At 35.3% G+C, this 20,438-nt stretch overlaps 1 protein-coding gene across 9 annotated transcripts in view; it reads right to left on the minus strand.

Annotated features, from left to right (window-relative positions):
• Positions 1–20,438, minus strand: part of Fam135a (family with sequence similarity 135 member A) — a 72,004-nt gene that overhangs the window by 17,163 nt on the left and 34,403 nt on the right. For 7 of the 9 annotated variants that reach the window (XM_048354708.1, XM_048354705.1, XM_048354707.1 and 4 more), the window contains 5 exons: positions 13,451–13,606; positions 6,673–6,746; positions 5,175–5,329; positions 2,598–4,947; positions 1,434–1,594 (listed from right to left, as the gene is read on the minus strand). In XM_048354708.1, coding sequence (XP_048210665.1) covers positions 1,434–1,594; positions 2,598–4,947; positions 5,175–5,329; positions 6,673–6,746; positions 13,451–13,606 — 2,896 coding nt within the window. The remainder of the gene's footprint in view (positions 1–1,433; positions 1,595–2,597; positions 4,948–5,174; positions 5,330–6,672; positions 6,747–13,450; positions 13,607–20,438) is intronic. The other 2 variants (XM_048354711.1, XM_048354710.1) reach the window with 1 other exon arrangement.

Genomic DNA, 20,438 nt, shown 5'->3' on the forward strand with positions numbered 1-20,438 from the left:
AGGATTGGGAGCTGAGTGTATATTAGCAGCTCAGAAACTATGAAAACTAAGGGGAAGAAAAGGTATAAAAACTACAGGTAACCTGCCAAACTCAAAAGAAACATAGGCTACATGGTTTCCCTCATTTGTAATTACTGTATGTTATTTTAAAAGTTCCTTATAATTACTTATCTTTTACATTATGGGAATTGAATTCTGCTGTAGCAACCATAATATATTGATGTACTTACTAGTTTCATAAGTATACTTATGTCAGAATGGTCTACTGTTCTTTTTTTTGGGGGGGGGGTAGCATGATAGCATAATGAAACTTGGTTATCACTAGGTTAGTAACTTTAAGGATGAGGTGGATTCCATCATTTTCTTCTTCTTCTGGTTTAATTTATGCAACATAGGGATAGTCTATTTACTAAAAAATGCAAAGAACCTTCAAGTCTTCTTGCTGAGATAATTATTCAACTTTATTATTTGGGGACAAGGAGGAAAGGTAAGTATTGAAGTACATTTTTTTCTGAAATATTTTTTGTTAGGTAAAATTAATATTTTTTTTGAGAATTCAATACCAAAGATCTTTGCTTAGTATTCCCCCCCCCCCCACCTCACCCCATTTGGTGCTGGTCTGAGGGCTTGAATTCAGGACCAGGGCACTGAAGCTTTTGTGCTCAAGATTAGTGCTCTACCATTTGATCACAGCTCCAGTTTTTTGGTGGTTAACTGGAGATAAGAGTATCATGGACTTTCCTGTGTGGGCTGGCTTTGAACTGTGATCCTCAGATCTCAGCCTCCTTAGTAGCTAGGATTACTGATGCCATAAGCTGTCAGTGTCTAGCTGTTTAGTATTTTTTTAGCCCATAAAATCTAGTTTGTTGTCACAGAATCACATTACAATGCAGTTTTTACTATGTATTTACATTACATTATAATAAATACCCTCCAAGGGTAGACACTTTTATCCTCTCTGAATAGTTTCTGCATCTAGAATAAAAATGCTGAGTAACCAAAGAAGCTGTCATAAGGCCATAACACAAATTTTCCAAGTTTTTAGATTTTAATGTACAAATTAATTTCCAACCTAATTCTTAGCTATATTCTGGCCCATGTGGTTTAAGAAGCAAACTGTAAAAGAATTAGAAAGACAATCTGAGGGAGACAAAATAACTGTTATAAGGCGACAACTAACAAGACTAAGAAGCCAGACAAGTAAAAATCAACAAAACTGTTGACAAATGATCATCAGTTTCAAGGTAATTTTATGTTAAAATAAAATCTAGTATCATACTTAGTAAAATTAAGCATTTTTCTGCTTCGGAAGGTATTTAAAATCCAATTGATTTAAGCAACTGAATATATTTTAAAGTGAAACACTGAAGAAAAGAAAGATCTATGAGAAAATAATATGGTGAGTTGCTATTGGTTAACTTGATATCCCATACCATCTAAACCATGCACACAGACAATGAGATGCACTCCATCTTCAGAACCATCTCCTTCCTCCATGCTAAAATACGGTATTGATGAAGCCAACAGGGGGGCATCACTGTACATGAACCCAGGGAGTTTAAGTTGCTTCAATTCTTCTTTTGCCTGAAGGAAGCTGAAAAAAATATTATAAAATATATTTTAACAAAAGATTATAACATTTTTTTATTTTAGAACCAAAGAAACAATCACCTAAAATTTGTAGAACTGTAGAAGGGGAAACCCAGCAATTCTGTGTGTGTGTATGTTGTGTGTGTGTGCGTGCGTGTGCGCACATGTGCGCTCAAGTGAGTAGGGATAATAGTCAGGACCTCAAACAGCATGTTAGGCAAGTGCCCTACCAAAAGCACTTTTTTGTTTTTGTTTTTCAGATAGGTCTCAATTTATTTAGTGATCAAACTTGTAATCCTCCTGTCTCTACCACACAAGTAGCAATACTTAGTTGTAGCAAACAAAAATATGTGGGCTCATCTTAATAATATACACTAGACCACTGAATCTTCTCATGAAGATTCAGAGACCCTAAGAGAGGTATCCAATATGTGGTACAGTTAATTTTAGGTTCTAGAAACTTTGTATGTAAATCAGAATAATTTATGTACTTTAAAAATCTACTGTATACAGGTCCAGACTTCTAAATGCAGATTTTGTAAACTGGTCTGGGTGGGAAGCTGTAAGGTGCACTGAGAATCAGTATATGCAAGTACATCTGTATCATCCCCGATTTTTCCAGATTTTCACTGGTTCATGAAATCAATTCTGGAAATGACTGACAACTGAGGCAATCAGGGCTCAGTAGGTTTAAGAAGTTTCTACCTCCTTATTACTTATGTAACACTGTCTCTATTTCCTAGCTGTAAACATGATACACAGCTTTTGTCTACAAGTTAATGGGTAGAAAACAGAGTATTAGCTCCAATTATTATGTTGTTTTAACATAAAATAACCAATGCAAAATTTTTATCAGGAATGTCTAGCATACAGAAAAGACCATTTGGAAACTATGAGTATTCCTATATTGTGTCTAGTTACCCATGTATGATAATCAAAGGAGAAAACATTAGTTAAGACGTTACAAATTTATTTAATAGAATAGACTGTTGAGCTCCATTACTTACGCTTGTATTTGAGGTTTTGGTGAATTTTCATACCAAGAAATTGAAGATGTGAAGTTGTAAGGAATGCTGCATGGCTGCTTTGTAATGGCATCAAATTTACTTTTCGAAGAATATTTAAAACTACAAGGAGACTCTCGTGGTGCAGATGGAAAAGATAAACACCCAGAAGTACAAACAGTAGGCATATTCATCCCATCCCTTGGATAATCACTGTTAACTTTTTCAGATTTTCTAAGTCCTTCTTCAGCTTCAGCATCTCTGCTTATATAGTGAGCATTTCCTGTTCCATCCAAAGCTGGATAATGTGTTTCTTCATAATACCCATTTTGAACCATTTCTTGATCCTGTTCTTCCTCCTCATCCTCTTGGCCCTGTTCCTGCTGAAGATTACTATTTCCTTTTCCACAGGTTTCCTTCTGAGAACTATCGGAATTGCAGAAGCCAACAGCACATGCATCAGAAATACAAGTACTTCTCTGAGAGCCAAAATAATTTTCCACAAGCCCTTGCTTTACTACATCATCACTGGCTGAAAAAGGCTCACTCACACTCATATGAGCTTCACTTTCAACAGTTTGGGCTTCTGAATAAATTCGTTGGAGATCTAATGGATCATTACTTTTTCTTTCCACAGTCCTACCATCACTAACTTCTCCACTAGTAGAAATGGAACCTGAAACAACACAAGCAGTGCCCAACGAAATCAGCTTTGAACTTAATGCAATTGCTGTTTCTGCAGAGTTACTACGTTTATCAGGAGTCTGGGACTCTTTATAAAGAGTGTCCAAGTTAGGTTTGGAGTTGCAACTACTTTTTACAACACTGGAACTGTCTTTATCTGGAAAAACAAGTTGGAAAGGGTCTTTAGTGCTTGAACTTGAGGAATGTATCGAAGTTTCACTGTCCAAATGCCCTGAAAATGCAACACATTGCTGTTGCGAAATAATACTTGACTTTTTAGTATCACCAGATTTTGGTAAATCAATTGTTCCTAGACTTAGTACAGTTTTGCTATCTACTAGATGGCATTCAGGTACAACAGATTTCTTAGGTTTTTCATCAGGTGACAGTTCATCATCAGAAGGTAGAGAATTTATAGATGTCAACGATGATTGTATCTCACTAAAAGCACTTGTACTCTCAGTGCAGTGACTTCCTAATGAAAATTTTACATTATAATCAGGTTTCACCAAGAGCTGAGGAAATAATCTTTCATTGAAAAGACCTTGCCCTTGTGCAGTTTCCATGACTATCTCAGGGTTTGGATGGGTTGCAAAAGAACTTGGTTCACTTTCAACACCTGAATCTGAAAATCTAGAAGAGGCATAAGTGGTATTAATATCTGGTAATTTAATTGTATCTCCACTTACTGAAACATGATATTCTTTTGTAGAAAAAGCAGGTGGATTACTTCTAAATTTAGCTAATGATTCTCCAACAGAATGGTACTTTGCTTCCTGCAAAGCTTCCTTTTCAACTGTTACTTCTATGTATTTCGATTTATCATTAGGTTCTAAGGATTCAAAGTTGGGTAGTAAATTCTCCAGAAACAGTTCTTCTTGTCGCTCTGTCCAAGGTCCTATTTTAACTGTTACTTTCTCCTCACTGAAAGGATATTTACTACTGGGCTTCCCTTCAAGAGTTCTAGCTTCTGAAGGTGGGGCTGTTTGACGACCATGGCAATCATCTGATGAGCTTCTGGATGCCAGATTTTGTTCCATGGGTGCAGTTTCACTATCATCCTGGCAGAAAGCAAGTTTACCTGAAATGGACAAATTTGCACAAAGATTTAGGCTGCCAGAGTTCAAAGCATTGAACTGGTCTGCTTGCATGTTTTCAGTATCTGGAGACTTTTGTTCAATTCTTTCTGTATTAGTTGGCAAATAACTAGTTTCCTTTTGGCTTGTCTGTCTGGCGTAGGTCTTTGGGTTAAAATTATATCCACATATTGTGGGATCCAGACCTTCCTTCTCACTATGTGAAAGGTTGCCGTCACAGCATTTGTTTAGATCATTTGATGGTGTACTTTTCAAACATTTGTAGCCTACCAAAACCACAGAATCCTTAGAGTTCTGTTTTATTAATTTTTTTGTGCTTTCTGGTTTCATGGTTTTTATGAGCTTAGTGACCTTAGCCTTGGACTTATTTGATTCTTCATTCTTTGCTTTTAGAGATTTTGTTAGTGGATTTTCACCTTCTGTATACCAAACACTGGAGGCAACAGCCGTTCTGACCTTCAACTCTGGGCTAGAAAGTCCTGCTACAGAGCTTTCTTCAGTCTCATGTTTATCCATTTTACTGGACTCTGATCTCTGAAGATTCTGGATTCCCATCCAGGGTGCATCTAAGTCTTTTATCCAAAGAAAGAAAGATTCATGTTTACAACAAGTATGAGAACTCATATGATTAGAACTAGTTTGTCTAACTATAACTTTCTAGTATCCTCGAAAATACATAAAACTGCAGGAAAATTTTTTTTTTTTTTGTTTCATTGTAGGGAATGGTTTTATGTATATTTGAAAGAATACACTGAAAATGATATATGTGGCTTATATATTTTATTTAGGTTATACTTACCTTCAACAACTGAATCTAAATACCTATCTTCAAAGATTATAGGTAATGAATTGAGATCTCCATCTAATTCACTACATTCAATAGGTAGGGGTGGAAGAGAACTGCAGAAGGAAGTGGTTTTGATAGCGGTGCACATCTGTAGATGACTCTGAGCACTGAAAAATATTTCTTAAGTCAGACTGTAATAAAAAAAAATTATACCCAACTCCACTTTACAATCTACCCTGTTCTCTTCCCCCACCATTCCTATTCTTTTGTTTTATAATATAACCCCCTTATGAAAGAGCTTCTTGGACAGAGATAAGACCGTGTTAAATGAAAATTATGGTTTGGTGACAGTAAGCTGACTTATCAATTTATAGTCTGTTGACAAATTATTTCTATCATATTCTTCTATGATTTCACTTGTTATTTCAAGGTACCTATGATTGGGCTTCACAATTTGCTGTGAATAGTATGTAGAAAGGTACCAGAAGCTTGATGCCTACTGATTATTTGTTGAGAACACTAGGAAAAAGTGGGCTCCATTGTGGTTGCTTTACCTAACACAAAGTAGCTATTTTTACAAAAGGTATATGACTTTCTAACACAAAACTTGACTGTTTTTTTTTTTTTTTGACATGACACTATATGGGAAATTTCAAACAAAATAGAATACAAATTTTCAGGGACACATCATCACTGAGGATAATGAACATTTGCCACTCTTGTTTCAGTATACCCTAATATTTACTACCTATCCACACATTCTGTCACTGCTTATGGTAGTTTCAGGAGACAGTTTATTAGAGATAGTTTATTAGAACTGAAATATATAACTCTTAGCTGTATGATTCTGACAAATAAAAATACAGCATTTCCACCCACTCAAGAGAGTTCCCTCATGTCTTTCTCAATTTCTTGGCACAAATCAACTGGAAAAGGGCCACTGTTTTGATTTTTTCACCTTATTTTGCTTGTTCCATATGGTCAACATATACAAAATTATACCGTATTCATTCTTTTATGTCTACCTTCTTTTACTCAGTATAATGTCCTCAAACTATTCCTTAAAGCCAAACAAGATCAGACATAAATATACTCAGGATGAAAAGATGAAAGGACAATTTTCCTGGACACTGTAACTATAAATCAGTCATACAACAGAAGGAAATGTCAGTCAGGCTACCTATGGAAATCTGTAATAAAAATGATGCATGTAAGAGATTATGACCTGTGAAAATAAAGACAGAACAAAATGGCCAAATGGAAAGCTGGGATAAAAACTGAATGGGACAGTTGAGGTTACAGTATATTTGATATAAGAGGAGACAGGCAAAATACATTGGGTTACTTATGTAAAGTATGAGGCTTTCATGAAGTAATTAATTCATAAGATTAAACCCAAAACAATTAATGAACATATTTCTAAATTTCTTTTATTTTTAAATACTGTATAAATAAATTCTGGTATAAATCTTATGCAAAAAGAAATGTCATCTTAATTTACGCTACTCACTGAAGTTCCTGGAATGCAATAGCAGCTTCTCTAGGATGTTCAAAGCAAAAGAAAGCCTCAGAAAATCTGCGAACCTAAAAATTCCCAAATGGCATTATTAATAACATGGAACATTCAAGTCAAGCTGGCTTATAATAGTGAGGAAAGAAGCATATATGTATGTTAAAAAAATTTTTTTTTCTGGTCCTGGGGCTTGGACCATGGAAGGACTACTACTTGGCTTTTTGGTGGCTAAATGGAGGAAAGAGTCTCACAAACTGTCTTGTTGGTCTGGCTTTGAACCATCATTTTAACACCTCAGTCTCCCAAGTAGCTAGGACAAAAATGTTTACAGAAGAATATTCATAGTATCTTCACTCAGGATAACCAAATAAGGACAAACAAATCATCAAGGGGCAAATAAATTCTGAAATACCACACAATAGACTACTACTCAGAAATAAAAACAATTGACTTCTATAACAAAGCAAGATGAACTAACTTCAAAAGATCATAGAGTGAAAAAAATAAGTTTTATTTATGTGGGTTTTAAAAATAGATAAAGTTAAAACTATGGTCATAGAAATCACTATAGTGACTACTTATGGAGTGAGGAAATTGTACAAGGTCATTTTCTAAAGTAACAAATTTCCTATATAGTGGTTGGTTATCAAAATGGTACCAATGACAGACTCTTGTATCAGTTAGCAAAATTTAATTTTTCTGTTTCTGTCCTAAATCTGGGTACCATCAATACTTTACAAGTCTAAAATATGTATTGAAATCAGGCATGCGAGTGTGCTGTAACAGAAATATACAAAATAAATTCAGGTTGAAAAGATTGTTTTTTCTCGCATTGCAAGGTAACTGTATTAGTAGTAGTTTTAAGCACAATAATACCTACAAAGAAATAAAAATTAATCATACCCTTTACAAATTTGACTGCAAAAATAACTACTGAATGTATCTGTACCTTTACTGGATCCTTCCTATTGGGAGGGAGGGGATAAATGCTTCCCTCCTATCCTGCTATCTTATGTACTGCCGGGCATTATCAAGAAAGTCAAAAGAAAGCCAGACCCCAATGGCTAATGCTAATGTCTGTGTTCCTAGCTACACAGGAGGCTGACATCTGAGGATAGTGGTTTGAAGCCAGCTCAAGGCAGACAAGTCTGAGACACCCTTATTTCCAATTAACCACTAAAAATCCAGAAGTGAAGCTGTGGCCCAGTGGTAGAACACCAAGTATGAGCAAAAAAGCCAAGCGACAGCAACCAGGCCCTAAGTTCAAGCCCCATTATCAGCACATAAAATAAGATAATAAGTAAAAAATTAAAAACAATATACAGAAGAAAAAGTATTTGTAAGTCATATAAATAAGGGCTTAATTTCCAGAATATATAAAGATATTCTAAAACTCAATGACTAAAAGACAAAGAACAGAATTAAGTGAGAAAACTTGAATATATTTATAGAAGGACTTGAATGTATTACATACATTTCTCCAAAGAAGAGATATAAGTGCCCAATAAGTACTTAAAGGGTATTCAAAATCAAGTCATTGGTGGAAATGTAAGCCCAAACCATAATTTAATACAATCACCTGCTTGTTAAGTTGACCACTTAAAAAAGTGAAGAAAATAACAAGTTTTGGCAACGATGTGGAGAAATTAGAACACTTTTTTCCATAGCCTTTGGGAATGTAAAATGGCACCCACGCTGTGGAAAATAGTTTGGAGGTTCCTCAAGATGTTAAGCAGTTAAGCAGTTATATGGCCTAGTAATTCTATTCCTATGTATATAACCCAAATAAATGGAAAAGGTATGTAAGCAAATAGTTTCAAATAAAGTTTTACAGTAACACTTTCAAGTACGAAAACAACCCATATTATTTTGTAAAGACTTCTTTCTCTATAAAAGGCTTCTTTCTGTAAGACTTTAGGCCTGGGGCTCAAAAGGTAGACTAGTATCTGACTAACATGTGAAAGGCCCTGTGGTCAAGCCCTAGTACTGTAAACCAAACAAACAAACAACAATAACAACAACAAAAAACACTGAGATCCCAGGCACAAGTTATAATTAACATTAAATACATTATAATCCTTCAAGGGATATCTTTGGAAACACTAGAAATAAAAATTAGTAAAATTCCTGGGGAGAAATAAAACTACAGTGAAAACATGTTTGCTTCTAAGACATGTGAGAGATACTTCTCCATAGTTCTATTGCATTTCTCCATCTTTTTTTGTTACTTTATATTAATTGTACAAAGAGGTTTTGTTGGGTTATTTCCATATATGAAAATAATGTATTGTAATCAAATTCACCCAGCACTGACATTCTTTGTTACAGGCTAGCTTTTCTAGGATATTTATATTGGGAAAAGTCTTGGAGACAGAGATAAAGGGAAGATTTTGCACATTTTTCGAAGATACAGACCTTCCTTAGAGAAAACAAACGTCTATCATTTATTACAGTATTTCTCCTTTAATCAACCTATATGTGGCATATTCAACATAAGTTAATCAGCCAAGAATCAGAAAACATGCACTTTTAGAATCTAAACAAACAATACCTTAAAACAATATTAAATTAACTTACTAAATCACAGATTTAATTTAATCCAAGTACAGATTTACATTTCTTCTTTTCAGTATAATTCTGTCTGTTTTCAAACCAGTAAGGAAAGATTTCATATCAATGGTTAATTTCTGTGACTGAGCTCAATTGTGCTGCTTCTGAATATATTCTTTAACTATCTATATAATTTTTTTTGGTTAAATCTATCCCTGCACAAACATAAATGACCTTTGGAATATTCTGGTTAGTGTAAGTTTAGATCTATATTCTAACAATACCAAGACATTTCCGTAACAAAGTTACTGTTGAACTGAAAAACAAAGCCAGATTGATATGCTACCATTCCTATGGCTTTAGTGATTCCCTACATGTAGGAAAGGGGAACTTATTATTCCTGTTTAAGTAATAGTATTTTCTAATACTTGAATTACCTTTTCTTAATTCTTAATTAAAAAGAGTAAGAAAATGGAAGCTCTAGATATAACGTTAGAGAATTTCTTCGGTATCTCATTCTTGTCTTGGTCTCTTGTGCCTCAAACCCCAGACCTTCTGCGGTGCTGAAATTTACCATTTTGCTTCTACTCTATTCTGGAAAGCTTCATCACCACAAGAGGTCATGTTATAAAGTTATCTTGAATATATGCTACCATTCTCTTTCCAGAGCTTCCATGAAGGTGGGACTAGATATTAATAGAATGATTTTTTAAATTAAAAATACAGTTCTAAAAAACATTGAAAAAAGTACTTTCCCACATTAAACATTTCTTGCTAATTGCTTTTACTTATATTGTATTCTAAAAGCAATTTTGACTTCAAAAAGATTTTTATGAGCCAGGCATTAGTGGCTCACCTCTGTAATCTCAGCTACCCAGGAAGCTAAGATTTGAGGATTAAGGTTGAAAGCCAGCCTGGGCAGAAAAGTCCATGAGACTCTAATCTCTAATTAACCACCAGATAAGTGGAAGTGGAGCTGTGGCTATCTTTGAGCAAAAGAGCTCAGAGACAGTGCCCAGGTCCTGAGTTCAAGCCCCATGACTGACCAAAAAGAGAAAGAAAAAAGAAAAAGATTTTTATTTGTGGCAACATATATGAGGAGTTGTCACTTGGAATTGGTAAATTACATAGTCCAAAGTCAAATCAGGACTACAACTTCTTTTTGCAAACAACTTTATTAATAAAGTCATGCTCACTTAATTTACAAGTTGTCCTTGGCTGCTTTCATTATACAAAACAAGGCTGAGTAGCTGTGACTAAGACACATGACGCCACCACCAAAAAAAAAACTACAAAATATTTATTGTGTGGCCCCTAACAGTTTGCTGACCCCTTCCTACAGAACAGATGCTTAGGCTGCTGATCACATACCCTGATAACTACTCTACAAGGAAGTAGTAGTCACCTCTCTAGAAGAGGACTAGAAAATTCAAGTACTGAGCTAATAATCCTCTACCTTCAAAAGAACCAGTGAGATGTTTTAATGCTTATCAGTGCCAATTTAACTTAATATGAAAGCTGGCTATATTGCTGATAATACTGATATTCCAACAATCATCACTATTCAAAATCTTGGTAATAAAAATGTCACTGAAAATAGGCTGGAAAATATCTATCCATTCACTATTAATCCATTCTAAACTGCTATCTAAGATGAAGCCAGAAATCAGTGAGTTTGATTCTGTGATTATACTACTTGATCCTCTATAGAATCTCTTCTTGGTCTTTTAGAGAGAACTGATTTTTAATAAAGGACTTCTAGGAAACAGCCCTAAGAAACCCCACAATATTCAACATGACAAGCCTGATTACTACAATGTAGAAGAAAAAGAAAAAAGAAAACAGAAAATAAAGCATACAGGAGAAGTAATAATTGCCAGGAACTGGTGGCTTAAGCCTATAGCTACCTAGGAGGCTGAGATCTGAGTCTCGGTTCTTAATTCCATAGTTCTAAGCCAGCATAGGCAGGAAAGTTCTCTTATCTAAGTTGTCTTAAGTGCTGGAGGGCCAGCCTTGAGCATAAAAGCTTAGGCAGCGAGCCCAGGCCCTGAGATTAAAGCCCCAGGACCAGTACAATAAATAAACAAATAAAAAGTAATAACACAGGTAGTTCTTGAAAAAAAAATCAGTAAAATAGCAAATTTCTGGTAAGAACAAAAGCACAAATTTATCAGTGATGAAACAGTGGAAAAAACTATAGATCTGGCAGATATTAAAAATATCTTTGAAGGGTATTATGAGCTATTTGATTATTTACAAAACATTTAGATTGAATGGGGGAAAAAACTCCTTAGAAAAATATAATTTTAACTTTTTTTTGGTGCCAGTCCTGGGGCTTGAACTCAGGTCCTAAGCAATGTCTCTGAGCTTATCTGCTCAAGGCTAATACTCCACCATTTGCTTCTTAGTGGAATCTCATGGAATTTCCTGCCTAGGCTGGCTTCCAACTGTGATCTTCAGATCTCAGCTTCCTGACTAGCTAGGATTACAGGCCTGAATCACTAGCACTTGGCATTTTAATCAAATCACTAGGGGGAAAAACCCATATTCAAACTGATAGATATCGATCATTTTTTTTAAAGTCAGATTCAAGGAAGACAAAGAAAATATAGAAAACAATCGCAGGTTAAATGAGCCAATAGAAACATTAAAACTGAAGTCATGCAAGCTCACAAACCCGATCTTGACAACAGGGAAAATTGTCTTAAAAAAAGAACACAATAAAAGGTTGAAGGCATGGCACAGATAATAGAATGCCAATCAATGAGCAAAAACATCAGATACCAAAAAGTCCCAGTTTGGGATCAAAACAACAACAAAAAGAAACACATAAGACAACTGATAAAATTTAAATATAGCCATATCCTATATATTAATATTTGATAAGTAAATGTTCATATGTCCACTTAGCACAAAATTCTATATATATTTAAATATCAAATTATCTAAACACAGTTACTATAATGGTAAGTGATTGACTTTGTTATTAGGAAATATATACTGAAATATTTAGAGATAAAAGGATATTATGTCTATCCAAATGGTTGGGGAAGAAAGTCTGCCTTTAGAGATATTTATCTATATACATATATCTATATCAATGTGCATCTACATAGAAAAAGAGAATAACAAAGCACATGTTCTAAATGGTAATTTTGGATTTTCATAAATACTATATTCAGTATTTGTACTAGTTTTGTAATTCTGTAAGTTTTTAACTACATTTTGACAATTCTTCAATTTGCTTTTCACATTCAAGTGTTTAGGCCACTTGGAGTAGAATATTTTTTTCCACATGGACAGTTAACTGCCATATCATTTATTGACAGCTCACCTTTTCCACAATCACAGGCATGTATTATACCAAAAAGGTATCTGTACATTTTTTTCTAAATCAAAATTCTACACTATGCCAGTCTGTCAAAAGATAACATACAGACAGTTTAAAAAAAAGTGTAACCAAAGACTATAATTTAAAATACATGGAGTTAATTTTTAAAAAGGCAATTGTACCTCATGATGTCTTTACTATATTCCTACAGCAAATGTGTATGTCTAGACCACTCTAACAAAGTTTACTTATGTATTCCTATGTAAGGTGAGGGAGAAAAGAGGTGAGGAAAGGAGAAAAGGGGAGGGTTGGGAAGATGGCCTAGTGGCAAGAGCACTTGCCTCATATACATGAAACCCTGGGTTCGATTCCCCAGCACCACATATATAGAAAATGGCCAGAAATGGCGCTGTGGTTCAAGTGGCAGAGTGCTAGCCTTGAGCAAAAAGAAGCCAGGGATAGTGCTCAGGCCCTGAGTCCAAGCCCCAGAACTAGCAAAAAAAAAAAAATGAGAAAAGAGGTGAGGAAAGGAGAAAAGGGGAGAGAAGCTGTATTTAAGTTTTGAGAGGAAGTTTAAGTTGCTGATTTCTATCCAAAATGAGGCCTGACTACAATTCCTGTTTTAAGCTCTGGGGATTATCCTTTATCATTGATTTTCATATATTATTCACCTTTATAGGTAGTATGTTTCACTAACAAGGGTTGTGACTAAGGTACCATATTTATAGCTATCGTATTATATTATTAACTTTGGAATTTAAGCAGGAATAATGATAAATCTCTCTTCTGATTAACCAACATAGTAAATAAAAATCAAGTTTTCTATTCTGAAGAAAAATGTAAAGATACATAATACTTATTAAAATGCTCTAGCATTTCTTTCCTTTAGCTTACCCTCAAGGTATGGTGTTCTTGTGCTAATAGTATTCTTAGTTCTTCATGTAGTGTTATAACTTCTAGAAATTGTCCCCATAAGGCCATCAGAAGTGAGCAAAGTTGTGCAAGATTCATATTGATAAGTTCTGCAAGTTCATCAGGATTTTCTATTTTCTGAAATGACAAGAAAAAAAGAACTTCAGTGCTTTCCAAGACTTCCTCCAGCTTATCAAATATAATTTTACTGACAATATTAATGTAAAGTCAAGTTTACTATTAAAAAACAAATAGATGTGTATGCACACTCAACTCCAGCAATTTTCTACAATTTTATTTATTTATTTGGTGGTCCTAGAGTATGAACTCAAGGCCTTGAGCATGCTAGACAAGCTCTTTACCACTTGAGCCATAACCCTATATCACACACACACACACACACACACACACACACACACACACACACCCCATACATCTTTTTTTTTTAAATAAGGGCTCACATCTATGCTTAAGTGGCCTGGACTAGAAACTTATTTGATTCCTGCATAGCTAGGCCGTTACCACCTTGCTAAACTTGCTAAGCTTTGTTTTGTGAACTTCTTTCCAAGGCTGGTTTTGACCATGATTCTCCTGATTTCTGACTCATTGATGAGCTGAGATTATAGGTATAATCCATTATAATTCTCTAGAAGATGATCAACTGCTATCACCAAAGTACTGAGAATTTTAAATACATTGTATGTAAGGCATGATCAAAGTTGTAGAAACTTTGTTTTGTTTTTTGCCAGTCTTGGGGCTTGAACTCAGGGCCTGAGCACTGTCCCTGGCTTCTTTTTGCTCAGGGCTAGCACTTTACCACTTGAGCCACAGTGCCACTTCCAGCTTTTTCTATATATGTGGTGCTGAGAATCGAACCCAGGGCTTCATGTATATGAGGCAAGGACTTTACCACTAGGCCATATTCCCAGCCCCAAGTTGTAGAAACTTTGAAACACAGAAAGATCATAGTAAGATTTTCCTCCCCAGTCAGCTAAATGAAGTACTTAAAGAGATCTTCAACTCCTCAGAAAGGACTGAAAAACTTTTGGAAATGCTTTTTCCCCTCATTTCTATGTTATCAGGTTCTACCTCAATTGTGGCCAATCCTTTTACAAAGTTATCAAGCACTTCTTTTTCTTTCTAGAGGGCATACATTTCAGAAAGATTAATTTGAGAAGCTCACAGATGAGACAAACAAAAGCTGTTAAAGAAAGCACTTTATCACTCCCCCGCCTTCTCATGGAAGAAACAGAGGGCAAGTCTCACACTCTACTGGCTGTTACAAAGGCAAGCAAATATCAACATGCATTTTGGAGGGGACAGTCCAACCCTCACAGTGAACATATTCCCCATAAACTTCTTCTTTCATTGCCTATGCTGAGCAATGATTGATCTGTGATACTACTTAGCAGTTTTTTAGACTTTGCTACAAAAAAGCAGACAGTATATATTTCTCGTTGTGGCTTCTTTCTCTTGCTATGCTTATTTGGAGACTCGTGTGTGTAGTGGCCTGCCTTGTAGCCCATGCCCGGTATTGTAGTGCATGCCCTTTGATGTAGCACAGAATTTCATTGTATATACTAGCAGGTTGCATATCCAATCCCCTGTGAGTGGATCTTTGGGTTCTTTCTACTATGGGATTATTATGAACAGTGCATAATGTATTCATGAATATTCACAATAAATGTTTGCATCAAGTGTTAAAAAAAAAGAAACCACTCTATTACGAGTGGTTAAGGAAAGTATGAAATTATCCCATTGATTTAATATGTTCATCTAAACTAGTGTAGAGGAATACATTATGTATGACATTGTATGACATGCAGAAGTTGCTAAAGTGTAACTCATTTTGTTGAATTGATAGAATAAGGATAGCTATTTACTTACTTAATTTTTAAATCATTTCTATTATCCTTAAATAGTTATATGAAGGGGTGTCAATTCAACAAGTCAATTTATGTGTACAATGCATCTTGATCAATGTTATGCCTTCCATCATCCAGAATAAGTATTTTTAAACAAAGATTAAGACCATAAATTAAATTTCTCTCTTTTGGGTGCAAGGACTAGGGCTTGAACCTACGGCCTTGTATTCTCAATTGGCTTTTTGGCTCAAGGCTGCTCCTGTACCACTGGAGGATATATGAACTTAAATATTTTAAAAACATGCACACACACACACACACACACACACACACACACACACACTCCCAAATGCTGAGTATCACAAATGATTTTTTCTTTTTAAGTTTAAAACTCTTTAGGTTTTTCCTCCTTCATCTCAATCAAGCTTCCATTTATCTCTCCACATGACACCCAAACTAAGAAAAAATATTAAAAAGTAAAGGGATTATGATTGCATAGTATTCACTTTTTCACTCTAGCTACCAGTACATAGGAGCAATTCAGTATATTGCAGAGTAAGGAATTACTAGCTTCAGTGAAGAAAAAGCACCCTAGAACTTTTAGGCAAACTCAGTAAAGAGTTATGAACTCCAGACTTCTGGAAAGGAAGCCAGTAAGAGTCGACATGTGAGAGAGAGGGATTTGTTAATATATGATAAATCTATAAATATGTTCTGTTCCAGGAAATGATTTTTAAAATTTAGTAAAGCCAAGTGCCTGTGACTCAACCTGTAACCCCAGCTACCCAGGAGCCTGAGATATAAGACTGAGATTTGAAGCTAGCACAGGCATTAAAGTCCATGACACTCTGAACTGCAATTAACTACCAAAAAGCTGGAAGTGGTGGTGTGGCTCCAATTGCGGAGCAAAAAAGTTTAGGAACAGAGACCAAGATCCTGAGATCAAGCTCCTAGCCTAGCATAAAAAAAAGTGTTAGAGACAGATTCCGGGATATGTCCTAGTCACTCAGGATGGCAGTTTGAAGCCAGCCCAGGTAGGAAAGTCTTTGAGACTCTTATCACCAAGAAACTAGCAAAAAAGCTGGAATTGGAATTGTGGCTCAAGTGGTAGAGTGGTAGTCTTAAGCAAAAAACTCATGGACAGCACCTAGATCTTGAATTCAGGCCCTGATACAGGCAAAAAAAAAAAAAAAGATGAGTGCACCTTTAAACTGATGTTTAATAGCTCTTTAGACGTCCTAATCATATATATTTTTTATCATATCAGCTGTCAAAAATGTACCCAAGATGCGGATGGGAAATTTTACGTCCTTCCATGCTTCTGGATTGTGAGAATTAACATTGTGAAAATGGCAATGTTGCCAAAGGCTGTATATACACAAATTCAATGCAATACCTATCAATATCTCAACTTCTTTCTTTAATGAAATAGAAGCAGCAATCCAAAAATTCATACGGAACAATAAAAGACCCTGAATAACAAAACACACCTTGGCAGGAAGAACAGTGCTGCAGGAATATCAATACAAAACTTCAAACTCTGTTACAAAATCAGTTACCAAAAACAGCTTGGTACTGGCACAAGAACAGGCCTGAGGACCAATGAAATAGAACTGAAGACCTAGAAACTAACTCGCAGACCTATGGCCACCTAATCTTAGACAAGGGAGCCAAAAACAATAGCATGGAAGGAAGATAGCCTCTTCAATAAATGCTGCAGGCAAAATTAGTTAAATACCTATAATAAAAATCTAGATCCTTATATATCACCCTGCACCAGAATCAATTCTAAATGGATCAAAGACCTTGAGGTAAGAACAGATACCCTGAAAATATTACAGAAAGGAATAGGAGAAACACTAGGGTTCCTTGGCACAGGTCAAAACTTTAATAACGACCCAGAACCACAACAAATCAAAAAAAGGTTGGACAAATGGGATTGCATCAAACTGCAGGCAAACTGCAGCCGTGCTTCTGCATGGCAAAGGACATACTTGCAAGATAAATACAAAGCCCACAGCTTGGGAGAAGATCTTTACTAGCCATACAACAGACAAAGGCCTCATATCTAAAATATACCCACAGCTCAAGAAATTAAATTCTCCCAAAATAAATCCCCAAAGAAACAACTATTAAAAAGTGGGCAAGAGATGTTGAGACTTTTCTCAAATGTCCACAAACAAGGCCATACTAAAGCTACCAGCACAACCATGTTCATTACAGCATTATTTACCATACTAAAATAGGGAACCAATCCAGATGTCCCCCAGGAAATGAATGGATTAGGAAAATGTGGTATATATACACCAAAGATTTCTATGCTTCCATCGGAAAGAATGACATTGCCACATTCATAAGGAAATGGAAAGACTTGGAAAAAATTATATTAAGTGAAGTAAGTCAGACCCAAAGAAAAGTAGGTTGCATGATTTCCCACATTGGTAAATACTAGAATATGTCTATGATATTCTTAACAGGGGATCTCAATAACTCAATTGCTTTGTGCATTGGATCATATATAAGGAAGCATATCAACATGAACTCCAATATATGGAAATAAGAGATTATTATGATGTCCTATATGTAGTTTTTTTTTCCTCTCTCTCCATTTTTGTTTTTCTTAGTTTTCCATATCTCCCGTCTAGTATATAAGATTATTTGGGGGCTGGGGATATAGCCTAGTGGCAAGAGTGCCTGCCTCGGATACACGAGGCCCTGGGTTCGATTCCCCAGCACCACATATACAGAAAACGGCCAGAAGCGGCGCTGTGGCTCAAGTGGCAGAGTGCTAGCCTTGAGCGGGAAGAAGCCAGGGACAGTGCTCAGGCCCGGAGTCCAAGGCCCAGGACTGGTCAAAAAAAAAAAAAAAAAAAAGATTATTTGATACATGGAAGGGAAAGGGAATCACAGAAACAACAAGACAAAGGATGAACCAATGTACCATTGATTGATACTTGACACTATAAAAACTTTACAACTTGGGGGGAGGGGAATAAGGATGGGTAAGTGGGAAATAATGAGGGTTGGAGTAACAATGATTAAAAACAAATGTTCTCATTACCTTACATATGTAACTGTACCCCCCCATGCATCACCTTTTCAATAAAACTAATACATTTCTGTATATTTTTTCAATTAATTTTGTTTTTCAGAATAAAAGCAGCACTTGATAAAGATTAATATTAGGATGTCACTCAGTGGTAGATAGTTTGACTAGCATATAGAAGCCACAGGATCAGTCTATAACAAGGCAAACAGCCTGGGTTAAGTAATCTATCAGCCTAGTTTTTTAATGGCTACATAATTTATAATAATGCCATTTATTATACTCATATTTGTGCACTGTGAATACTATTATAAACAGATTACTAAATAAAAACTTATATGCGAAAAATGTGCATTTGATAAATGATTTTGAAACAGACAGATGAATTGACCTAAATAACACTGTAGAGACTTCTATCACCAACACTGTATGGACACTTGGTTTCCCTATATCCTTAACCTGCAAGAGAAATTTTCAAATATCACACTAAAAAAAATAGCCAGCCAACTTCCACCTAGTAATCTTTGATTTAAATCTGCATTTCTCTACTTTACCAAAATAGGAAGAACTCCTATTTGTACACTGCCTCTGGGAATCCCTTTCCACAAATGTCATTCCGAAGATGATATGTGGGAGTTCCTTATACAATTTGAGTATCTGTTTTAGTAAAAGGGGAAAGATTTATATGATTTGAAGAGAAACCAGAGTACTGAGCATCTGTTTTAGATATTGCAAATATTCTCCTCCAATCTATTTCTTCCTTTCAACTTTCCATATTTTGTTTTAAAGAAGTTTCAAACTCAGCATCTTAGTTCATTTTTTCCTTTACAATTAGTTCTAAGAAGCCATTTCATATTCCAATATTGGACTGTTCATGGTCCTATTTTTTTTTTTTTTTTTGGCCAGTCCTGGGCCTTGGACTCAGGGCCTGAGCACTGTCCCTGGCTTCTTCCCGCTCAAGGCTAGCACTCTGCCACTTGAGCCACAGCGCCGCTTCTGGCCGTTTTTCTGTGTATGTGGTGCTGGGGAATCGAACCTAGGGCCTCGTGTATCCGAGGCAGGCACTCTTGCCACTAGGCTATATCCCCAGCCCCATGGTCCTATTTTTTAAAAATGTCATTAAGTAGTTGTACAAAGTGATTACAATTCCATGTCAGGTTATGATTACAATGCATCCTGATCAGTGTCACCTCTTCCATCATTCTCCTCCCATTTTTCTTCCTCCCATCACTACCCTCAAGTAATATGGTTCAACTTTTATATAATGCACATTGAATTATAATGACTGCATTTGCTTAACATTCTTCCCTTCTTGCATTTTGTAACATCTTTGGTTCATTTAGAATTGCTTCTGTAGTATGGTATAAAGAGCAATGTTTACCACCCCATTTATAAATCTAATAGTCTTAATATTTTGTCATATACTTACTTTTTCAAATACTGAAACAGATTTTACTCATATGAACTACACACATCTTAGTATTATTTTTAAATGACTACTGCTCTTTTGAACAACTAAATCAAGAACAGTGACTTATTTAAACTATGGTAAAACTCTAGGACAGCATATAAAATTACTTATAAATTCTGCATATGCAGTTTTTAAGGAAAAGGTAGATATCTGTTTCAAAGGAGACTAGTCTTGTGTAAATTTACAGCAAAACAGACACCAAAGTAAATATTTTTTTTTTACTTATGCCTCTGATTTGTTCCATTAAGGTAGCTGACCAAGAACAAATACTAAACTTAAGAAAGTAAAAAAATTTGTTTCCTGGTAAAAGGAAAAGAAAGGGAGAAAGGAAAGGGTGAAAGGGAGGGAGGGAACAAAAAAGATCTGTTCAATTTGATTGTAAGAATGAACTAGAAAAATGTAACCTGATGTTGAATTAAAATAATCCTTTTTACATACATTAAGCCATTTCACAAATCTGTCTATAAATCAATTTAATAAAAGAAAATGTACATTTTCATTAGCTGTCTTTATTAGTTCACTTATATGAAGACTATACTTTTACAAAAGATAAACTGACTTTATGCGGAGGCCAGATATATTTTAATC

This window comes from Perognathus longimembris, chromosome 9 (assembly GCF_023159225.1).
Source record: "Perognathus longimembris pacificus isolate PPM17 chromosome 9, ASM2315922v1, whole genome shotgun sequence".
NCBI classification, from domain to species: domain Eukaryota; kingdom Metazoa; phylum Chordata; class Mammalia; order Rodentia; family Heteromyidae; genus Perognathus; species Perognathus longimembris.